Source organism: Clarias gariepinus, chromosome 28 (genome assembly GCF_024256425.1).
Source record: "Clarias gariepinus isolate MV-2021 ecotype Netherlands chromosome 28, CGAR_prim_01v2, whole genome shotgun sequence".
Lineage (NCBI taxonomy): Eukaryota > Metazoa > Chordata > Actinopteri > Siluriformes > Clariidae > Clarias > Clarias gariepinus.
In genome coordinates, this window is record NC_071127.1 from 729233 (window position 1) to 752938 (window position 23706).

Consider the following 23706-nt stretch of genomic DNA (forward strand, 5'->3'; position numbering starts at 1 on the left):
CTAAACAATGAGGAGAAGAGTAGCTTGGAATAAAAACCTAGGAAAAAGCAATATAATACCTTTTTATTTACGTCTAAATAAATGCAAAATACATATATTCAATATTTCAGTATCAATTTAGTCATTTACTTTTTGTTATGTAGAGCATTACATAACAAAGGGCATGGATCTTGTTCAGTGATTGGTGATTCTCTGACAAATCTGGACCTTTTTTACTCTAATCTGTCACTCAGTTGTCTGATCCATTGAATTAAACGTGTTTGGAATTATAAACACAGTGGAGAATCAGCACACTGTCCCACATTTCCTCAGACATCCCTGGAACTATGGTGTCAACTCCCATTAACTTTTAACTAACACTCTGAGAAGAGACAAATCAGTCAAGCAGGTCTGGAGTAAAGCTAACACCGCACCAAAGCTAACACAGACTTGTAGAGCATTTTCAGAGTTTTACATCCAAAAGGCTTTGCTTGCCTATCAGGCAGTGCTGCTTTGTTAATTCGTTTGTTTTCTTTATTTAAACATCAGGGTTGATTTTGTTTGCATGATTCCAAGAAATTTGGATTGAGAGTGCAAAAAGTAACTACAAGCAAATGAGGAGAGTCTTCGCTGCGTTTAAGGGTTAATTGGGTTAGAAATATTGAGCAAGTGATATTTGTCCTTGAAAAGTGTTTGCCTGCAGAGTGCAAAGGAAACTACTGTATATGGATTCACAAAAAAAAAAAGAAAGTACATTTCCTCAAATTTGGCTTCAGAACTTGTATTTAAAAATCTCCAGCAGCAAACGTTCCTCTTAATTTCAGCCTGAACTGGGTTGCTTCTTATACTAACATATTTCTTTTCTTACTCTGTACCTGATAGTAATCTCAGGGCAGTAATGATTTTTAAGGCATCAGGAGAAGCTGCTCTTTTGTTTGTGATGGAGAGTTCAGGCATTGCCATATGTTTATTATTATTATTATTATTTTATATAATGAGTGGATGTTATTTTCCACTAGCACATATGAGGGATATACTCTGGATCCATTGCCACCTTGACCAGTAAGTGTTTCCTCAATGAATAGTGTCTGGATGTCTTCTGTTTGAGGTAGAATGATGTGAGAGATTAATACTCAGTCAGGTATTTTCTGTGCCACATCTGAAGTTTCACATCTGAGAATTAGGGGAAATAAGACAGGAATGAGGGGGAAATGCAGCACTAAAAGAACACACTCCTGATATTTTCCTGTGGTGATGTGTAATAAAACTCGCTCTGTCTCTCACACTGCATCTCACTCCACTGCTCACTCTCCAGTGCTATTTTAAGAAACAGTTCATTTCCACTGCGGAATCAGCTGCCAGGACAGATTTGCTAAAACGCCATTATGAGCTTTCCCCTCGGCAAGAAGCCGATTGTTCCCCTCTCTGACGCGAGAGATGCAGTCATGTGAGTCTGTTCCAGGTTTGGTCATGTGATTTAATTACCTCTACCCAGTGTGATCTTTTTCTCCATGGAGACACACTGCTGTGGATCTTCTTGTAGGACTCAGCAAGGACAAATATGGATGAAGATGCCATTTTATCTTTTAAAGCCATTCCCCCCCCCGATTTTCTCCCTAATTTAGTTGTGTCACTAGGGGGCTCCACATTAAGGCTACTACTACCACTTAGTCTGGAGGGTCAAAGACTATCATGTGTTTCCTCCGAACTGCGTGACGCCAGCCAACCACATCTTTTCAAACTGCTTGCTCACACACAGTTGGGAGTAACACACTCGGAGGACAGTGCTATCCGCTCCTTTCGCGTGCGTGAGCTCACAGACTGGCTGTGATGATTGGCTGTAGAGACGTGATTAATGTGGGAGCACGAAGTACCTCTCATCCCTCCCGTCTGAGAGAGCTCGGCCAATCAGCTCTCTCTAGACCTCCGGCTGTGAGAGGTTACAGCATCACCCGGGGATCAAACCAGAGATCTCCGGATGATAGGGCGAGGGCTTTACTACTGCGCCACTCAGAGGCCCTGTAGGGCCGCTTTTGTCCTTAAATAGCCATGTATGGGAAGTTAGGTCATGTTTGGAAAATTACAGACTTAATAATAAAATTTGCATCCTTAATAAGTTTTGTTTACACAGAATTACTGTGCATATTGTTGGCTGGATTCAACATAAAAGACTGGTGCAGTATGGTGAAGCTTACAGGCATGATATCTGCCTAAAAGTAACATCAACTTAGCATGCTAGCTATTTAACCATGATGTCTTCTGGGTATAAAAATTGTAAGTATGGACTTATATTTCAATATTAATGATTCATTGTTCCAAGGTCTTTCTAAAAATGTCTTTATTAATACATATCATAAAAGAAAAGTGCTTCCAGAATTTAAAATGAATTTTTGACCTGATGTCTTTCACATTTTAAAGATGTCTTGCCACGTTTAGAATTTGTGCTGCATGTAGCCAATGATGTTTTATATGTAATCATTTTAATAATTCCCTGTAAGTGTTCTTGTGTAGTGTATGTTTGATTGCTACTGTACTATTTTACCCTTTACCTGTAAATAATTGTGTAATTGTTTATATAATAAGGGCTTAGTAATCTGGGATAATCTGATTTTATATGAACTAACCAGCATGGAACTAAACTGCAGAAAGCCATGTTTATGTGTACGGGATAGACAGCATGCCGAAGCACTGACATTATCATCATTAATTACTTTTCAATCTCAATAGTTTGACATGAATTTTAATTAGATAAAGAGTGATGCAATGCATACTGTATAAATACTGGTCTACAGAAACACAGCAAAGTTTATGTATGCAACTTTCTATATTGTATCTACGAGCATGTGCATTTATTTAGCCTAGATTTGTGTGTGTGTGTGTGTGTGTGTGTTCCCCAGTATGGTGCAGATTCAAGTTTATGCTTCACATACTGGACAGTTTATCAGGTCACTCAGTGGGTGCCTAATGACTGCCTGCTTATTTAAACAGAGTTTCAAACTTTTGGAGTGATAATAATAATAATAATAATAATAACTGAACTAATAATTAAACAGCCAAAAAAAACTTTCCGTGTTAGAATCCTGTTAATGCTAATGCAAACCACTCACCATGAACTGCTAACACTGAGTGAGGTGTCTCTGTAGACTTTTCCAAAAGATCCTAAAATCAAATACATCATAAGACATACAGATTGTCAGTTCCGTCAGGGGTGTGTGTATGTGTATGTGCATTTGAAAAGTTACTGTGAAGTGCAACTTGTGCAACCTGTTTTTTAAGCATTTGGTAGCATATATTATTTCTATGTTTTCTGATGAATTTGATAAAAAGAATAAATTCACATTGATGTCACCCAGATATAGCATGTGTCGCTGAATCAGTTCTATAGCAGATTGTGATGATGTGTGTGAACAGCGTATGAAGATCAACTTGGTCCCATTTATATCACAAAGTAAGACGCTCAACACTCCTCACTTAACTGTCATGACCAGATCATGATATCCTGAGTGGATCATGTGATATGGAGCTCCTCCCACTAGAAGTCATGTACACTTCAGAATTGAACGAGGCTTGTGAGTGCTTCACAGCATGCTCCCTACATTTGAAATCATATTCACTACTGAATGCCATTAAATTCTTATGAAGAAAACCCCTGGCCTAGTAAGTACTATATTCTATACCATATCATGTATGTATGTTGCCCTTTTAGGAGTTGCCGCCCGTCCCCCAGTGTGTGTGCTGCGGAGGTGTGTGTGTGAGATGGAGAGAATAAAGTAAGAGCTCAGGTGTGCTGCTCACCCTCTAACGATTCATTCTTTTATGGCGTTATAATTCTGCCTTAATTCTGAGTGTGCGGTTTGACATTTTGAGAGCAGACCAAAAGCACTCTATGCAAGTCGAGCTATTGAGCATGCAGTGGAAACAATGCATGTGCATATAGTCTATGACACAGGTGACACAGAATAACGAGAATTTTATATATAAATTATATATATATATATATATATATATATATATATATATATATATAATAATTCAACCAAGAACCCTGGATGAGTCCATCAATGTTTTGTAAATGGCAAGTTTTAGGTTTCAATAACTATGAATAAAATTAATTTCTTTAATCACTTCTAGTTTTATTGGATTGTAAAAAAGTTTCATTTTTTCTTTCGTGTCACCTTGTATATATGTATTGTGTGCTTTCAAAATGTCAAACCGTGCGCTTAGAATTGTGGCAGGAACATAACACCATACACGCTCAACTTTCATCTGGATTCTGTGCGCGCTCGACTCCTCCTGTACGCTCGCTCAACATTGTCCAGCGTTACAACACTGTCAGAAAACCAGCCAATCACACTTAAAATACCGACGGTTATATACGCATGCACTTAAATAAAAGGCTATGTAGCTTATATAGTTTTATGTTGTTTTTTAACATTAATCTGGCAAACTTTTTCTGATGCACACCCAGAGTCTGTTTCCCGGCTATGCGCTTGTGTTACACATGATATAATCTAAAGGCTAGATATAAAGGTATACATTTACTTAAATTCTATGCAAATGTAGCAGGATGAGCTGTTTCATCATGTTGGTTATATTTATGTGGGTGCCTTATTCACAACCGGTTGTATTGTCTTATATACTGCCATACTCCTGGTTAGAGGACTTCTGGGGAGGGCGGGGGGCACAGTGTACAGTTCACTTTTCCCAAATGAAGCGGACAAGGAGGGACCGGGAATAAATTATGTCAGTGACAGCTGACTTTCTTACAAATAACGCAGATTTTATTCAAAATATTATAAACACAGACCAATAATTAGCACTTTTTTCCTTTATTTAATTCTGTGAAATGGCTAATAAAATAGTTAATAAAAAGGATTATAATGTGGAGGTGAATTGGTTTAGTCTTGACTTATGGTCGTGAGTGACAGCGTTGGGGGAAATCTGTTGATTGTCGAATCCTCGATTACAGAGTAAACACAGCGACGGAGAGAAAAAGGCCAAAGCTGTCAGGTGACCAAATTAGGAAAAAAAAAGAAAAGAAGATGAGGAGAAACGGGCAAAAGGTATACAACAATGTTCTCTCTGTATGATTAAGGTATTCATGTCATTATGGTAATTAGTGATATACCATATATAAGGTTTGTTAGACTTCTTGCTTATGATGCTTGCTATGCTTACCTTGCAAAAAAAAAAAAAACAATTAAAGCATAATATACAAACCATTACAGAAATTCTAATGGTTTCTATTAAAAACCATTATGAAGATTAACTTTTAGAACCAATAGAATTCATCATATACCAGCAGACATTGTTATACTTACCATTAAAACCAATACAATTCCCATTATAACCATTAAATCCATTACAATTTTTATTATTTTTAGGCAGGGTTCTATTGTTTTTTTTTCAGCAGTGTATACAACATGAGATCTAATTAAATTTAACCACACTCTAAAAAATAAAACTGTGCTGTACTCTTTTTTTGGTGAAACATTTTTACACTTAACAATATTGAGTAAATATAAAAAAATATAAAAATCATGTAAAATATACTTCATGAGTTGAGTACAAGTCAGTAAAAAAATTAAGTACAGTAGACCTGAATAACTATATTTAGTACAATGATGTACAAAATTAAGTAAACGTGATGAAAATCAGAAGTTAATGCAAAGTGAAAATGAGTAAAATAATTGAGTAGATATAATTGAAATGGAAGGTAGAAGATACTGAAAATTATACTATTATTTAACAAACAAATGTGCTACATTTACTAAATATTTTAACTGAATGAAAAACAACACACACATTACCATTTTAATTAAACATTTATTTGCCAAATTTGACAAGACATGAAGTCATGAAGTGCAAATGACATGTAACAAGATCATAAACAGAGAGCTGGATTTATCTTATTAGTAAACAGTCTCAGAATCAATACCTCTGCCACAAGTATTATACAGTTAACATGTGGAAAGTAGACTTTTGTATTAGAATCTAATGAGTCACATTTTACATCTGAAAGATTGCACACCTTCACACTTCAGTTTCCTGCAAACTGTGGGATCCATACAAATGTGTGTGCAGACCTTCTCAGGTCTTAAAGAAGCAATGACAGTCTAAATGAAGACAGGACACTAAATATCCATGACAACCGGACCATGCTTCACTCGGTAATGATCGAAATTCCTTTTGATGATGCGACAAATGCACACAGTTTACACCGCCATCCCATAATGCTGGCACCTAAAAAAAGAACAATAGTATACAAGTAAGTACAAGTGTGACTGTTAATATAAAGTCTACCAGACTGGTAAAATAGTACTTCTGTTCAAATACATACTTTTTGGACTAATATACATCATCACACTGATCTACGAGTGGTGTTTAAGTCAAAGCGGGACTTGTGATGAAAATTCTCTAAAACGCAGACGTAAAACTGATTTGATTTTACGTAGCCCATTGCTGGTAAAATTCCGGTGAACATTCCAGTGGAATGCTTTTACACAAAACGGACTGCTTTGATCACCAAAGGCATTTGGCTCTTACAGAACAATGCACAACCTCATACATAGAAAAAAATAGAGAGAGAAATAAAGGTGGTGTTCTGTTATTCTGCACAATCAATGGTCCCGCTTTGACTTGAACGTCCCTCGTACATGTTTTTGTCCCTTGTATAAAAATGATACCCAACTTTATTTATGCATGACTATCAACTATATCAATTTTTTACTTTGGTTAATGGAAAATCTAGTATACTCGAGTGGAAAACTTGTATAGTCCAGACTTATTATAGGTAAAGTGAAATATTTCAAGCCTTGTTTTAATTTCTATCTTTGATTCAATGGTTACACATTTAATACTTCTGTTACATTTAAAAAATTGACATTTACCTCCTGTTTTATCTCCATTTAACTTCTCTTCATTAGTGGTGTTGGTGCTGTGAAAGAGATATAGAAAATATATAACATGTTTCACACAAACACACAAAATCAATCAGTTTTAGTTTCTTTTACTTACATATCAGAACATACATAACATTTCACTTCAATATTTTAATTTCATATTACTTTCTCCCAATTCTAATTCTGAGAGAAATTTTGTATTTTCACTAAATCTTTATATTTCATAGCTTTAGTTATTAGTACAGTACTTAGCACATTTATTTTATAACATCTGCTGCTGCGTGCTCAGTGTTTAATCATGTTAAAAATACTCATATACAGTAACGGATAAAACAGTACCAGAACCCGGACACTGCACCTCATTTCTGCTGTTTAAACCGGATTTGTTCTGAGTTTCCTCCTTAAAGTGTCGGAGTGAAACGAGCAGACTCGCGGTTCAGTGTGTGAGGTGTGTAATGTTACACATGCGGTAATTATTTGAACATGTTAGTTTTATATCCTCGCCACAGTGGCGGTAGGCTGCGCAAAATCACCGCATTTGGCGGGAGAAATTCAAATATTGCGGCACAACCGCGGCCGTTTACACCGAGAAACCCGGAGGAAACCCGGACATGCACGCGCTGCTGCTCGGTGTTAAATCTCTCCTTTTACACCAGATTTTAAGTGTCTGTATTAACGCCGCTTTAGCTCAGCAGTTTGGTGGTTGGAACAAACAAGCTAAATCACACTGAACCCCAGGACTGGCCTGTTGCTAGCTATCGTTAGCTCTGGAGCTCGGCTGTGACAGGATTCAGAACAGTAACTCACACCCTATAAAGTTGTGTGTGCGGGCAGTCAGAGTCATTATTACAGTAACTTGTGTTAGCTGTTTACTCACCAGGATTTGTAAGGAATGTTCCAGAATGTTCCAGGTCTCTCTTCCCTCTATTAAAGACATCTACACCACACGCTGCTTCCGCAAAGGCACCAGCATTGTGGCTGATTGGACACACCCCTCTCACACACACCCCTCTCACACACACCCCACACTCTTGCCATCTGGAAAAAGGTACCAAAGCATTCGGGCACACACATCCAGACTTTTTTCCACAAGCCATCCGTCTTTTCAACAAAAAGGGACTGAACTGATAAACACACACACACACACACACACACAAACATTATCACTCAGCTTAACTCAACTACATCAAAATATTGGGACTGGACTGACTAATTAACACAAGCGCAGACACACTGACCTACACCACCAAACTCTCGCACACACCAACCTGTAAATGCTCTTTTACACAATATTCATTACTGGACTACTTTTTGTACTAACTTAATTCTTGCTGCTACGTTAAGTTAAGGAATGTTTACTGTTTCTCCACCACATCAACACCTTATGTTATGTTGTCGCACTGTCACTTTGTTTGCACCTTTGCACGTGCACTTTATGCTGTCCGTAAAACCTGTAGATAGTCTTAGTTTTTGTTAATTTATGTTGTAATTTATGTTAGGTCAATCTGTCCTGTCTCTGCTAGCCAGTTAACTAGGCCTCTTGGTTAGCTAGTTTAGTGTCTCTGTTAATTTATGTTGTAAGTTTATGTTGCATGTAGCACCTTGGTCCTGGAGGAACGTTGTTTCGTTTCACTGTGTACTATCTGTATATGGTTAAAGTGACAATAAAGCCTACTTGAACTTAAAGCCCTTGTTGCTCCTCCCACCATAGCACAGCAGTTAGCATTTACTTACATCTAAATAGAGTCGTTTACATAAATCAGTGATCAATACCTCATGATACATACATTTAAACAATTTATTCATACAGCTCCTGTTTTACAAATACATTTACAAGGTTGTCACTGCAATACTTTACCCTGACAAAGCGCCATATAAGAACAGTGTTGGCTGGCACACCTAAAAATTGATGCAGAATTATAAATAAAAACAATTCTAAACTTGGGCTATTGCTATTTACTTACAATATTTGTTCATTACATTTTAATTAAATGAGGTTTGGGCTCCAGGATATTGAGCAATCACGAGCCTCTCCTTTTATTTCCTATAGTCTAATCAGCATTTAACCACATGCATAAAGTTTTCCAGAGCGCACAGGCAGAAATAGACTAATGTTTATGAATGCGTCAGAGAAAACTCCACCCGTGAAAACTAAAATTAAGATTCCTTCAGTAGTTATTACGATGCTTGCACAAACCGGCAGACAAAAATTCCAAAATCTTGATGTGTCCCCCAAAATTATTTTTTACAAATATCTTCAATACATGTACAAACACATCAACTTATTTAAAATATTTAGAGAGTAAATGTTTGAAACAAAACAGTAGAACAGTGTTGGACTGTGGGCATGGTGTGGCAAGGCATAGATGCAGATGGGGATGAGGTGTAAACAAAGAGTCTTAATAAACAAACCAAACAAGAACAAAGGGAGTTGGCTTGAACTTGGAGCATACTATAACTAAAACCAATAAACAACTAATACACAGACAAGGGATCACACAACCTAATATACAGTACAAACATGGGACACAAACCAGACGAGACAAGATGCACCAAACAGACTAGAGGACTAAACATGCAAGGGGCCACACACACACACACACACACACGACAGGCTTGGCTAAAGGAAGTTACTCACATGAGAGTAAACACACAAGGCTAATTCTCCTAGAGGCTAATCCTGCTAGGAGACACAGAGACAAACTAAATAATGACAAATATAAACTTCAAGCTCCATAAACCAGATACCAATTAAACAAACTAAAACCAACTTAACAGAACTCACATTAATGCTCGACCCAGTTTCCTAGAACTAACAGCTATTTATAAGGAATCTAATGAGCATCCTCAGTTCAGGTGAGCATCCGCGTCACCTGACCGAGGTGCATTCTGGGAAACTGAGTCTACAAACAAAAACTACAAAAACAACATATTGCCCTCTAGTGGTGAACCCTTACAAACAGTTGGAGAGTTCAAGTTCATTTCCAAAGAGTTGCGGAATGGATGTCTTTTTCATTCTTTATTTTGAGGTTAAATTCAATTCAATTTTATTTGTATAGCGCTTTTAATAATTGTTATTATTGCAAAGCACCTTTCCAAAATCAAAGGGATTATGGACGTTTGTATGAACTGTGAATGTTTATGAATCAAGATGATAAGACAGTGGCAATAAAAAAAATCCCTGAAATGGCAATAGGAAGAAACCTTGAGAATTGTTGACCTTGAGAGTTAATTGTTGCTCACTGTTGTTGTGTTTTAATGATTGATTTATAGTTTGCAGTATGATTGATAACTAATTTATATTAGTTATGATGGATAAATATTGTGTTATACATAATATAATAATATAATATAATACACCACATATTTTGGAAAGCTTGAGTGAAACAGAATTTAAAGCTACCCTGGTAGTAGATATATTACCCCTCCAGTCACGACCTCTTCCCAGTCGTGTTGGACTAATGGCACTCAGTTATTACCCCAGTTAACCCAGTGTAAGTATGTATCCAGTGATGTAAACTTTAAAGCACTTTTTGTAAGTCGCTCTGGATAAGAGCGTCTGCCAAATGCCTTAATGTAAATGTAAATGTAAATGTGACTAGACTCTTTCTACCTTTTTTCCTTTATTTTTTTCCATTAAAGGATCAGCCTTTAAGCAAAGGTAACTGTTCTTGAGAAAAACATTCTTTACTATAACCAACAGGCATGATTGTGTGCAAGTCCATTGATTGTATGTTTGAAACTATAATTTAACTTACTGACGGTTCAAATACACACTTATTCTTTCACCAGTAGTGGTGTGATTGCAAATCAAAACTTTATGTTAGACAGGAGCACTGGGTCACATGTGTTAAAATGATGATGATAAAAATTATGCAGTGACAACCTGTCCTCCATGACAGAGATGAGACTAAAACTGCATTAAAAAGTAATATCCAAAAACAATAAAATATGACAATGTTTAACATTTTTGATTAGTGAATAAAAGCTAAACTATTTTAAATCAATATAATTCTTCCAAATATTCTGCACACATGTATTTTACAAACTGCAGTAGCATGAGTATGATTGGTGGTTTAAAAATAAAGTTTAAATAACACACACACTCACAACCCAAACCAAGAAATCTTTCAAAAACACACCACTCATCTTACTCCATAAGTAGTTTTAAAGGGCTAAATGCACTGAAGCTTACTTTGGTTGGGAAAAAATGTGAGAAATACTGCAAAAAAAAAAACAAAAAAACCCACAAAAACTAAACTCAATTTGCTGGAAATTTTTATTGAAACTGTAAACAGGCCAGACTGTAAAATGTTTTAAGAGTTTTAAGGATTTTCTGTCAATCATTTCATAGAGTAAAGTGTTTTATTTCATACAATTTAAACATCAGTAATGCTATTCATATTATTTACTTTGCGATTAATGTTGCTAATGTAATAAATTACATAAAAGATTAAGAAGAGGAAAGAGAAGAGTTAATGTAAATGTAGGTATAGAAACTCAGTAGAAGCAATAAAATCTCTAGAATAATCCAGATGGTCAGGAAATGCAAGTGAAAGTGCATTGTCATGTTCTCTTTGGCTACACACCTGTAAACAACAAAAACATTGCATTAGGAATAAGAGAACACAAAATAAATCAGATTCTATAACACTGGGGATAGAAATTGCACCATGTGGTCACTGCATTGTGAAGCTATAGAACTGATTTTTATTTTAGGTTTAGTGAAAATTCCAGCGTTATCCATTTCACTACTGCTAATCTAACTGAGTTGAATTATGACAATTTCCCCCTCAACTGGATTTTTATACAATGAAATAATGAAAAACTTTCATAAAATAAAACTTTAATTGAATACAATACAATCTCTCGTATAACCAGATTTACGTAAATCAAAGTGTACCTCTGCTTTTTGCAGTCCATATAAAGGGCCCCACAGAGATTGAGGCACTGTCATGGGCATCTGCAGATCTGCCTGAACGGTGGTGATATCCAGGAAAACAGCGCTGCACAGAAAATAATAATAAAGGCAAATGTTTAAATGTCATTAAATAATGTGACATCCAGGTGAATGTAAACGTAAAAGGGTTCAGGATGGATGTTGGGTCCTGGAAGCTTTTGCTGCCGTATCTTTAGGCTGCTCTGAGTTCTGTAATGTGTAGTCAGAGGTCATGTGTATAGGCTTCTCTTTCCTAGAGATTTGTAAACATGATGTGCAGTTTCTAGAGGAGGCTATTTAATGGCCAACTATCTATCTAGTATCCAGTGGAAATGTAGTGAGTTACTGTACATGTAGTCAACCTAGCTGAGACCCTGGATAATTGTAACATTAACATTGATGGTCCTTACATTTTAAACCTATGGAATTTATGGATGTAATTCTGCAAGTCATGGCTACTCTCACTATACATCATTAACACACTATAATTATAACCAGGAGATGTTCAGTGAGGAGATACATGTTCATTATGGGTCAGTGTAATATGGTGCAAGCTTTTGCTGCCATGTCTTTAGTGTACAGGCCTCTTTTTGTTACTAGGACTGGGAAGCAATGCCATTTTGGACAGTGATGAGACACTATTTTAATGGTGGTCTAAAATTTCTTTTCTTTTATTTGTAAACATGATGTGCAGTTTCTAGACTTCTATTTTAGTCCATTTTTGTTTAAATTCCCTATTATGCAGTGAAGCCATATAATAGTGTTTTCTTTTTTAATTATTATTTTAAAGTGTCCTGTTTTACAGAAATTTTACTTTAGAAAAACTAGAGAGATTAAGTGTTTTACCTAACTTTATTGACTAACTCTAACCTGCTATGTAATTATTCCTGGAGTTATATATATATATATATATATATATATATATATATATATATATATATATATGTTTCATATATGAAAAGCTGGCTATGTGACAATGGTGTTGAGCTTGAAGCCATGGCCTGGGTCATCTCCAGACCTAAAACCATAAAAAAAAGGCTGAATAATGGTGAAAAATGTTGTACATGATCTTCTGGAAGCAATTAAAAAGGCATGGACTGAGTGAATGACACTAGAGTAATTAAGACTCTTCCCGGATCCAGCAGGTTTTGCCAGTAAAATATGTCACATTTAATATTAATTCTTGCATAGCATATTAATTACATAAAATAACAAATTATCCCTATTATCATTGGGTTCAAAAAGCATTAAAACATTAAATTTCACTTTTGTCCGAATACTTTTACCAACATTGTATATTTTATGATATTTTTTTTATTATATTCAATTGTTAAGAAGGTGAATCCCTACCTAATTATCTGACTAGCTAGTTATCAGCCTGACCAGTGACCATATACATTTTTATAGGGTAAATATTACTGTCTGTAGTCAGTCAGACTTCATAGCGTGTATAAATAATCCTCATACATCTTTGGAGATAATTAATTAAAAGGTTTTTTTCATGACTCACCGTCGCACAGTTTTGATTTCTCAGAAGGCAAAGGTGAATGCTGCAGTGTAGGAAAACCCTGGATTCATCTGCATAAAACGAAAACATTTTGAAGGAGAATCGTCCAGTTGTGGAGATGCCATTCTCCAGAATCTCCACTGTGCCATCATTTGGATTAGGACACCTGAAATATTTCATATTACATCAGTTTCAATCAGGAAAAGGTAGGAAGGAAGGCTTTAAGAAAATTTATTAAGAGCAAAGGTGTTCTTCATCAACAAACATCATCTAACTGTTATCAAGATGCATCAGTAAAAGAACCATAAAGCTTCTAACATATGTGTATATTCCAATTTCATGATTAAACAAGCAATAAACACAACACGCCACTTAAAGCTGTATGTCAGCCAGAAGAGAGGGGGCAGTTGCAAATCAAACAGTTTTTTATCAGGCAAACAATTTCACAACATGTGACACATAAAAGAGAGACAACATGCAAACTGTGTTAACTGGGCAAAAGACAAAATCATATTTAATGTGACATCCAGGTGAATGTAAACATAAAAGGGTTCAGGATGGATGTTGGGTCCTGGAAGCTTTTGCTGCCGTATCTTTAGGCTGCTCTGAGTTCTGTAATGTGTAGTCAGAGGTCATGTGTATAGGCTTCTCTTTCCTAGAGATTTGTAAACATGATGTGCAGTTTCTAGAGGAGGCTATTTAATGGCCAACTATCTATCTAGTATCCAGTGGAAATGTAGTGAGTTACTGTACATGTAGTCAACCTAGCTGAGACCCTGGATAATTGTAACATTAACATTGATGGTCCTTACATTTTAAACCTATGGAATTTATGGATGTAATTCTGCAAGTCATGGCTACTCTCACTATACATCATTAACACACTATAATTATAACCTGGAGATGTTCAGTGAGGAGATACATGTTCATTATGGGTCAGTGTAATATGGTGGGAGATTCTATTATATAATCTAAACCTGGACAATAATAAAGCTAGCCAAAGCAAAATGAACCTGTACCAAGTTATTCATCTTTTCTCTGGACATATTTCATGTTAACACAAAATGATCCCTGAAAAACCCATTTAGTGCATCACTGCTGCTATGCTAGAACAAGTCGTTAAGGTTCATATTATTCTTATCTTTTTGATTAACAGTAATGTACATTGTATATGTTGTATATAGAAAGGGATGACATCACTTACTTTCTTGTGATAAGGTCCCAGCGGACTGTGTAGTTTCGCTCATTTGTAGGTGTAGCCCAACATGAATCTATCACTGTGGCGATCTGACGACTGTCTACACCTTGAACAAAGACTCCGATGTAGATTTTCTGACCCACCTCTACATGCGCTTTACCAGAGTAAGGGTGGGAGAACCCAGCATCCTCAAAGGGAATCATCCTGACCTGGTACATGCCCTGTCCATTTGGAAGATTCTTGTGCACAATGCTTTGAAAAAGTATAACCGTAGACAAATTAGATGCTAGCAGACAAGTCTGGTGCTGACAGACCATGCAAAGCCTAACCTACATCCCTTATTTAAAGGTTTATTAGTGAACTATACCCTTACCTCTGAAGGGGATTCAGCTCTGTGTCCATGCTAAATGTTTGGGTGAGCTGGTAGATGCAGGAGAAAACAAGTTCAAGTTTTTTCTTCCGGTGAATAGCACCATTTGGTGAGTCCACCTCCGCTTGGATTAGGTTTTCATAAATAAAATGAGTGCCATTGGCCTGTAAGAATCGTTGAGAATGAGGCTATTATTATTATTGTTATTATTATTATTATTATAAATATAATTATTATTAATCTATGATATATTATAAGTCTATGACTTTTTCATTTAAAGTTTTAGTTAAAATTTCAATCATTCTTATAAAAGAATTAGGGTACCATGAGATTTGTGCCACAGATGTGGTTATCATTATCAAAATGGAACACTACTCTGCCATCGTGGACAGTTCCATTGCAGTTAGGATCGTTTAAATGGATTCTGCTGGAAGAAAAACCAGCTTCAAACAGCTGACAGCGGGAAAGAGACATGTTGCCGGAGCTGCTTTCACATGTTTCAATAGAGTCTAGAAAATAAACAAGAAAACAAACAATCATATATCAATAATAACAAATAATAATAATAATAATAATAATAATAATAATAATAATAATACAGGTCTTAGACAGTTTGTGGAAATTAAGTAACTGATTTACCATAGAAATCAGGGTTTCGTCTGGGATAATTCTCATTACAGAAGCAGCCATAGATGCCATCTTTCTGCCCACACCACTCATCCTCATTACAGTTGAGCCCTTCACAGGGGTCCACTGTTGCTAAATACAGGAACGATACAAATGATCCATATTAGAATACTTTAATAGTATTATACCTATAATGATTTTCCTCAAATTATTACTATTGTGTGATCATTTATAATCATAAAATAATAAGTTTCAATAATTTGCCACATCTCCTTTACAGCACAGTTTTGTTTTGTTTCTTCGTTTTTTTCCCTGTATATCCCACTTAGGAACCTGGGATCAGAGTGCAGGTTCAGCCAGGAGCAAATAGGGTTAAGATCCTTGCACAAGATCTCAATAGTAGCAGCTTGGCCATGCTGGGACTTGAACCCCTGCCCTTCTGGAGCCACTTGTTTGAGAGCCATTTGTTTAAGCTAGGCCCAATTTAATTATTACAACTTTTTTTTTTCAAATTCTTTAAATGGTTAAACATTGAAGTGTGCATAAACATAATATACTTACAACAAGCTAGATCAGAGCGCCAGTCAGGGATCTGGAGCTCCAAACTGGTGCAAGCAGCATCGTAAGCCTCCACAGCTGAGCAGAGCAAGTCTTGTCCCAATGTCTGTGGGTAGGCACACAAATCATACACACAGGAACTGAAGTAAGATTCAGGGTTGATACGGAATTGGCAGTGTTGGAATGGTCCACTGGTATTAGTGATGATGCTACAGAGTTCAGAGTACTCGTCTCTGAAGGGGCAGTCATTATCATCAGGCTGGTCATTAGCACCGCATCTAGGTAGGACACAGATAATATGAAGATCTTTAAAAAAAAGTATATTTAAATACTTAGAATTAAAATGTAAATATTTCATTTTGCAAGGTATAGATTTTAAAGTATGATATCTAGATGTGATTTACATACAGTCTAGATGGTCAGTGGTTAAATGTTATTAAATTGGGATATTACAAATGTTGTTTATTGTAGAGACTGAGTTCATGTTAATCCATGAGTCATTCTTAATTTCACATAATTATTTTACTGTTATCTTATTAAAATAACTACCCTGGGCTACTGATGTTTGATTTCCAACTGTTGCCAAAAACAGCATCATTCATTGCAAGCGTTCCATTCGGCAGGGTCTTGTCATCTCTAGGATCTCCATTATTGTTACCACACATCCCACATACAGATCCACGGAAGCTTGGGCCCAATTTCACTAAAAGTGTAAATCGACCATCAAAGTAGACCAAGAGCTCATTAGATGCATTCACAACCACAAAATTCTGTTCATAATATATTTCTGCAAGGTGACTGATTTGATATGTAGATGCCTCCACTTCATTCCCATCAACCTGTAACAGCAAAAGAAAAAAAAGCATCTTAAGCATCCATGTCCCACACACATATACACCTGGATACAAGGGTATAGGTACATGTTTTACCTTTACTCTCCTGTTTTGTCCAATTGAAATGTTTGTTTGCTCCTCATCTTTAGTTAGCCACACATCCACTACTGATACAAAAGAAACCGCTGTGCTCCCACGATGCATGTTTGTTCCAACCACCCTAAACTGTAGACCATCAATGGCATTCCCACATGTCTGAGAAATCTCATATGAGCAAGTGCCCTGTAGAATGTTAAATTAAAAAACAAAAACAGCTTTAAGCGAAACATGATTTTACGTATGCAACTACTGTATGCAATTTTAAAATTAATTCTTGCTTAATCGTATTTAACGTCATAAAATATTACATTGCTTTTTTTTTTACTTTCTGCTTTCCCTATTCATAGATCTAGAACCTGTCCCAGAAACACTGTGTAAATACATCTTAAGTCTTGAAACATTACCATTGACAATTATAGGAAAGTTAATAAATATTTCTAACCTGGAAGTGTGCCACAGCTCCATCAAATGTATAATAATGGGGGTCACCTGACACCATGCAAGTTGACATAGGGCTGTAGCAGCCGAGTGCACCGTTCTTGACTACACATTCCTCAGTGGAAGAGCAGGAGGTAGAGATGCAACGCAGGTCTTCGGGAGCAAAACACTTACAGTGTTGTGAACATCCTTCATTCCAGAACTGTTCATCAATCTGCAAGAAAAAAATATCTTTATAAAGGGGGAAAAAGCAAGTTATAGTCATTCTAGCTATATACTTTACACGCATAAAATAATAAATGGTGTGACATTGCAACAATGAATACACCAACACCTGTTAGGTGAAAGCATCCACCATATTACAGTTAGTAAAATAGTGCAACATACACTTAATTCAGCATTATTAACTGTGTTTGGTAAATAAAGCATCATCATTAGCAGTGTAGAAAGCTGTTAAAAATCATGCGACTGTTATACTGCAGCCCATCTGCTGCCCATGTCTGCATTTTGGAATTCCCTGACTTAAAGAATGAAACACAGCAAACGATGGGATTTAGCTGGAAAAGCAAAACCAATGATTTCGCTCAATAACATACACAAACGCAGCCTAACCTTCCATTCACCAAACAGTTTTAAGATCCCTATTGGCAGGGAACAGCAGAGTGGCTTCAGTGCTACTGCCTTTAATATAATGTTATTCCAGGAGGCTTATCATAAACAAATTCTTCTTCTTTGTCTTTCGGCTAATGCCTTTCAGGGGTCGCTACACTGAATCATCTGCTTATCATTAACCAATTGCTGGGTATATAGGAAAAGACCATATCATGCCCAATTTTGGTGATCAGGCATAATCTTAGGATGGTGTGTTGCAGAGACACTCTTTCACATCTACCTATTTGTGATCCAAAATAGATCCTGCCTGATCAAGAAATGTCTTCTATGTCACATTCTCTTTGCAAACTGTATATACATGTAAACTGTACAGTGGTGTGAAAAACTATTTGCCCCCTTCCTGATTTCTTATTCTTTTGCATGTTTGTCACACTTAAATGTTTCTGCTCATCAAAAACCGTTAACTATTAGTCAAAGATAACATAATTGAACACAAAATGCAGTTTTTAAATGAAGATTATGTTATTAAGGGAGAAAAAAAACTCCAAATCTACATGGCCCTGTGTGAAAAAGTAATTGCCCCCCCTTGTTAAAAAATAACTTAACTGTGGTTTATCACAGTTAAAAGTTCAATTTCTGTAGTCACCCCCAGGCCTGATTACTGCCACACCTGTTTCAATCAAGAAATCACTTAAATAGGAGCTACCTGACACAGAGAAGTAGACCAAAAGCACCTCAAAAGCTAGACATTATGCCAAGATCCAAAGAAATTCAGAAAAAAATGAGAACAAAAGTAATTGAGATCTATCAGGCTGGTAAAGGTTATAAAGCCATTTCCAAAGCCTTGGGACTCCAGCGAACCACAGTGAGAGCCATTATCCACAAATGGCAAAAACATGGAACAGTGGTGAACCTTCCCAGGAGTGGCCGGCCGACCAAAATTACCCCAAGAGCGCAGAGACAACTCATCCGAGAGGCCACAAAAGACCCCAGGACAACAACTAAAGAACTGCAGGCCTCACTTGCCTCAATTAAGGTCAGTGTTCACGACTCCACCAAAAGAAAGAGACTGGGCAAAAACGGCCTGCATGGCAGATTTCCAAGGCGCAAACCACTTAAGCATAAAGAACATCAAGGCTCGTCTCAATTTTGCTAAAAAACATCTCAATGATTGCCAAGACTTTTGGGAAAATACCTTGTGGACCGACGAGACAAAATTTTAACTTTTTGGAAGGTGCGTGTCCCGTTACATCTGGCGTAAAAGTAACACAGCATTTCAGAAAAAGAACACCATACCAACAGTAAAATATGGGGGTGGTAGTGTGATGGTCTGGGGTTGTTTTGCTGCTTCAGGACCTGGAAGGCTTGCTGTGATAGATGGAACCATGAATTCTACTGTCTACCAAAAAATCCTGAAGGAGAATGTCCGGCCATCTGTTCGTCAACTCAAGCTGAAGCGATCTTGGGTGCTGCAGCAGGACAATGACCCAAAACACACCAGCAAATCCACCTCTGAATGGCTGAAGAAAAACAAAATGAAGACTTTGGAGTGGCCCAGTCAAAGTCCTGACCTGAATCCTATTGAGATGTTGTGGCATGACCTTAAAAAGGCGGTTCATGCTAGAAAACTCTCAAATAAAGCTGAATTACAACAATTCTGCAAAGATGAGTGGGCCAAAATTCCTCCAGAGCGCTGTAAAAGACTCGTTGCAAGTTATCGCAAACACTTGATTGCAGTTATTGCTGCTAAGGGTGGCCCAATCAGTTATTAGGTTCAGGGGGCAATTACTTTTTCACACAGGGCCATGTAGGTTTGGATTTTTTTTCTCCCTAAATAATAAAAAACATCATTTAAAAACTGCATTTTGTGTTTACTTGTGTTATCTTTGACTAATAGTTAAATGTGTTTGATGATCAGAAACATTTAAGTGTGACAAACATGCAAAAGAATAAGAAATCAGGAAGGGGGCAAATAGTTTTTCACACCACTGTATATACATGAATATATATATATATATATAAAGGGGACACTTTTGACATATTGGACTGAAATACAGACCAATTTATTGTTGGAGGTTTCATGGCTAAATTTGACCAGCCTGGTGGCCAATCTTCATTGATTGCACATGTAAGACACATTAAGACCCTGCTGCCCCCTCACTGGACCCACTGCAGTTTGCGTATCGTTCAAACCGTTCGACGGACGCCGCCGTCTCCACCACACTTCACCTGACACTGACTACCCTTGACAAGAAAGACACTTACGTCAGAATGCTGTACATAGATTCCAGTTCAGCATTCAATACAATCATCCCCCAGCACCTGATCAGGAAGCTGAGCCTGTTGGGTCTGAACACCTCCCTCTGTAACTGGATCCTGGACTTTCTGACCGAAAAACCCCAATCAGTGTGGATCAGGAACTGCACCTCCAGCACTACCACAATGAGGCCCCAAGGGCTGTGTGCTCAGTCCCCTGCTGTTTACACTGCTGACTTATGATTGTGTAGCGACACACAGTTCCAATCATATCATCAAGTTTGCTGATGACACAACCATGGTGGGTCTCATCAGCAAGAACAACGAGTCAGCATACAGAGAGGAAGTGCAGAGGCTAACGGACTGGCGTAAGGACAACAACCTGTCTCTGAACGTCGATAAAACAAAAGAGATGGTTGTTGACTTCAGGAGTGATCACTCTCCGCTCAACATCGACAGCTCCTCTATGGAGATTGTCGAGAGCACAAAATTCCTGGGTGTCCATCTGGAGGAGAACCTCACCTGGTCCCTCAACACCAGCTTTCTGCACAAGAAAGCCCAAACGTCCTTTCTTCCTGAGGAAGGCCGAGCTTCTACCACCAATCACTACCTTCTATAGGGAGACAATCGAGAGCATCTTGAGCAGCTGCATCACTGTCTGGTTTGGGAATTGTGCCATATTGGACCGCAAGACTCTACAGCGGATAGTGAGGACAGTTGAGAAGATCATTGGGGTCTCTCTCCCCTCTATTGAAGACATCTACACCACACGCTACATCCGCAAAGCCACCAGGATTGTGGCTGATCAGACACATCATTTAAGCACACTCTTTACCCTCCTGCTATCTGGAAAAAATTACCGAAGCATTCGGCCACTCACATTCAGACTATGTAACAGTTTTTACCCATAATCCATCCATCTCCTCAATACAAAGGGACTGGACTAATAAACACACACACACAGAAATCACTCAGACAATCTAACTAACATCGGTAATAAAGTGGTTAGCTGTGTTATTTTTGGCATAATTAATTAATGAAACATTATGAAATAAAGTAAAAACTTGCACACGCATCCTGTTCTTGGTTTGAGTCGGTAAAACTTCATTTCCATTGTAATTAACCCAGAATGCGCAAAAGGTTTGTAAAGCTGAGCTACTTGAGTGCTGCGCTCCTGGAGGGCTGTGATTGGTCAAATGGTGAGGTCTCATCTGATTGGCGTATATATTGGACATATATATATATATATACGCCAATCAGATGAGATGTATATGTATTTTGTGCACGAGTTGTTTTTTTGTGTATAGATTTTTTTTCGTGCACATGAATTTGGTTTCACGCATGTGAATTGGGATACACCTGTGTGCATCGTGTCTTTGGTGTGAATTATTAATGAGATTATGTTGCTTCCATACACTCTCCCTTCCCTCCGGTATATTTACAACACCCACCTCACATGCTAAGCTCTCAGCATCGCCTGTGACCCTACCCACCCAACTCAGAGCTTCTCCAGGACCAGCAGACTGAAGGACAGCGTCATCTATCAGGCGGTCAGGAAACTCAACTCCCTCCCAGCTCTGCCTCCCCTTTGCTCTTCGGCCTCTCCCACTCTTGAACTCTGACCCCTCCATTTCACACACACTCACCTGCACCTGTCACTTTGTGCAGCATTGGACTGTCCACTACTTCAGCCCAGCGATAAAGAACTGAACACATATGTCACTTGAAACAAACTGAAAGCTCCTTTGCACTACACTTTATTCATGTTTCCACTTTGCACCATATCGACCTTCTGTCATGTGTTATCTGTCCTTTTTTGCAGATAAAGTAACTCTTAGCTACTGATAATCTTAGTTTGTGTTATTTAAGTGTTTTTTTAATTAATATATCTTTTTACTATTTTGCTCTTTTACATTGAACGTTTTGTACTTAGTGTTGTTTTTAAAGGACTGAGAGTAATGTCCTTTAAATTCTCTATATGTATGTATTGTACACCTAGCAGAATCGACAATATATACTGAACAAAAATATAAACGCAACACTTTTGTTTTTGCTCCCATTTTTAATGAGATGAACTCAAAGATCTGAAACGTTTTCTACATAAACAAAATAACCATATCTTTCATATATTGTTCACAAATCTGTCAAAATCCGTTACGATGAAAAACTGGAGTCAAGTCGAGACCCCGATGAGGATGACGAGCATGCAGATAAGCTTCCCTGAGACTGTTTCTGACAGTTTGTGCAGAAATTCTTTGGTTATGCACTCCGATTGTTTCAGCAGCTGTCCGAGTGGCTGGTCTCAGACGATCATGGAGGTGAACCTGCTGGATGTGGAGGTCCTGGGCTGGTGTGGTTACACGTTGTTTGCGGTTGTGAGGCCGGTTGGATGTACTGTCAAATCCTCTGAAACACCTTTGGAGACGGCTTATGGTAGAGAAATGAACATTCAATTCACGATCAGCATCTTGATATGGCACACCTGTGAGGTGGGATGGATTATCTCGGCAAAGGAGAAGTGCTCACTATCACAGATTTTGACAGATTTGTGAACAATATATGAAAGATATGGTTATTTTGTGTATGTAGAAAATGTTTCAGATCTTTGAGTTCATCTCATAAAAATGGGAGCAAAAACAAAAGTGTTGCGTTTATATTTTTGTTCAGTATAGTTGCCTTTGACTTCGTCTTTGACAGGACTAAATGATTGGACTCACTTAGTTTCCTTCTGATTCTTGTGTCTTTTTCTTCCTTATCGCTTAGTTTCAATCACTGTGTTGAAGCGCATCACACACACACACATACACACACCTCATTTCACACTTCATGGGCACCCGTACCACTGCTGGCATATCAATATGCCATCTTTCCCTTTTCACATTCCATAAAATGTATACAATTTACACTTTTAAACTTACATTTTATACATATCTCTATTTTATATTTTATTTTATTTTAACTGTATATTGTATATTTGTAAATATTATATTTAGCATTCTGTACTAGTGGAATTTGCCTCTTCTTACCTTCTAAAAATTTCACTGCATATCATACTGTGTGTGGTTGTTTATGTGACAAAAAATCTTTAATTAAAAAAAAATTTTCTAGATACATGTCAGAAAATGTGCAGAAAATGTGCACTATCCAAGTCAATGATGTCAGAAATATACCTGGACGTAGAACCCATTGTATGAGCATCCACACTGGTGAGCAGGCACACAGTTTCCTCCACTCCTCACAAAGCCTTCATTACAGAAGCAGCCCTCTCTGCATGCACATGAGTCATTTACACTGCTGGTACAGGTGTGTCCACAGTCTGAGCCACACAGCTCATAGTGACTGTTCACATCAGTACAGTTCAATGCTGGGGAATTAACACACATATACA

The 23706-nt window shown here is 37.4% G+C and overlaps 1 protein-coding gene across 1 annotated transcript in view; it reads right to left on the reverse strand.

Annotated features, from left to right (window-relative positions):
• Nucleotides 1–11151: 11151 nt before the first annotated feature.
• The window catches only part of LOC128515567 (alpha-tectorin-like), a 29063-nt gene continuing 16508 nt past the window's right edge, over nucleotides 11152–23706 (reverse strand). Inside the window, exons 15-26 of the mRNA XM_053489656.1 lie at nucleotides 23489–23682; nucleotides 17455–17664; nucleotides 17010–17195; nucleotides 16630–16919; nucleotides 16084–16358; nucleotides 15535–15654; nucleotides 15220–15404; nucleotides 14899–15059; nucleotides 14532–14777; nucleotides 13331–13493; nucleotides 11785–11887; nucleotides 11152–11470 (exon numbers count right to left, since the gene is read on the reverse strand). Coding sequence (XP_053345631.1) covers nucleotides 11463–11470; nucleotides 11785–11887; nucleotides 13331–13493; nucleotides 14532–14777; nucleotides 14899–15059; nucleotides 15220–15404; nucleotides 15535–15654; nucleotides 16084–16358; nucleotides 16630–16919; nucleotides 17010–17195; nucleotides 17455–17664; nucleotides 23489–23682 — 2141 coding nt within the window. The 3' untranslated portion in view covers nucleotides 11152–11462. The remainder of the gene's footprint in view (nucleotides 11471–11784; nucleotides 11888–13330; nucleotides 13494–14531; nucleotides 14778–14898; nucleotides 15060–15219; nucleotides 15405–15534; nucleotides 15655–16083; nucleotides 16359–16629; nucleotides 16920–17009; nucleotides 17196–17454; nucleotides 17665–23488; nucleotides 23683–23706) is intronic.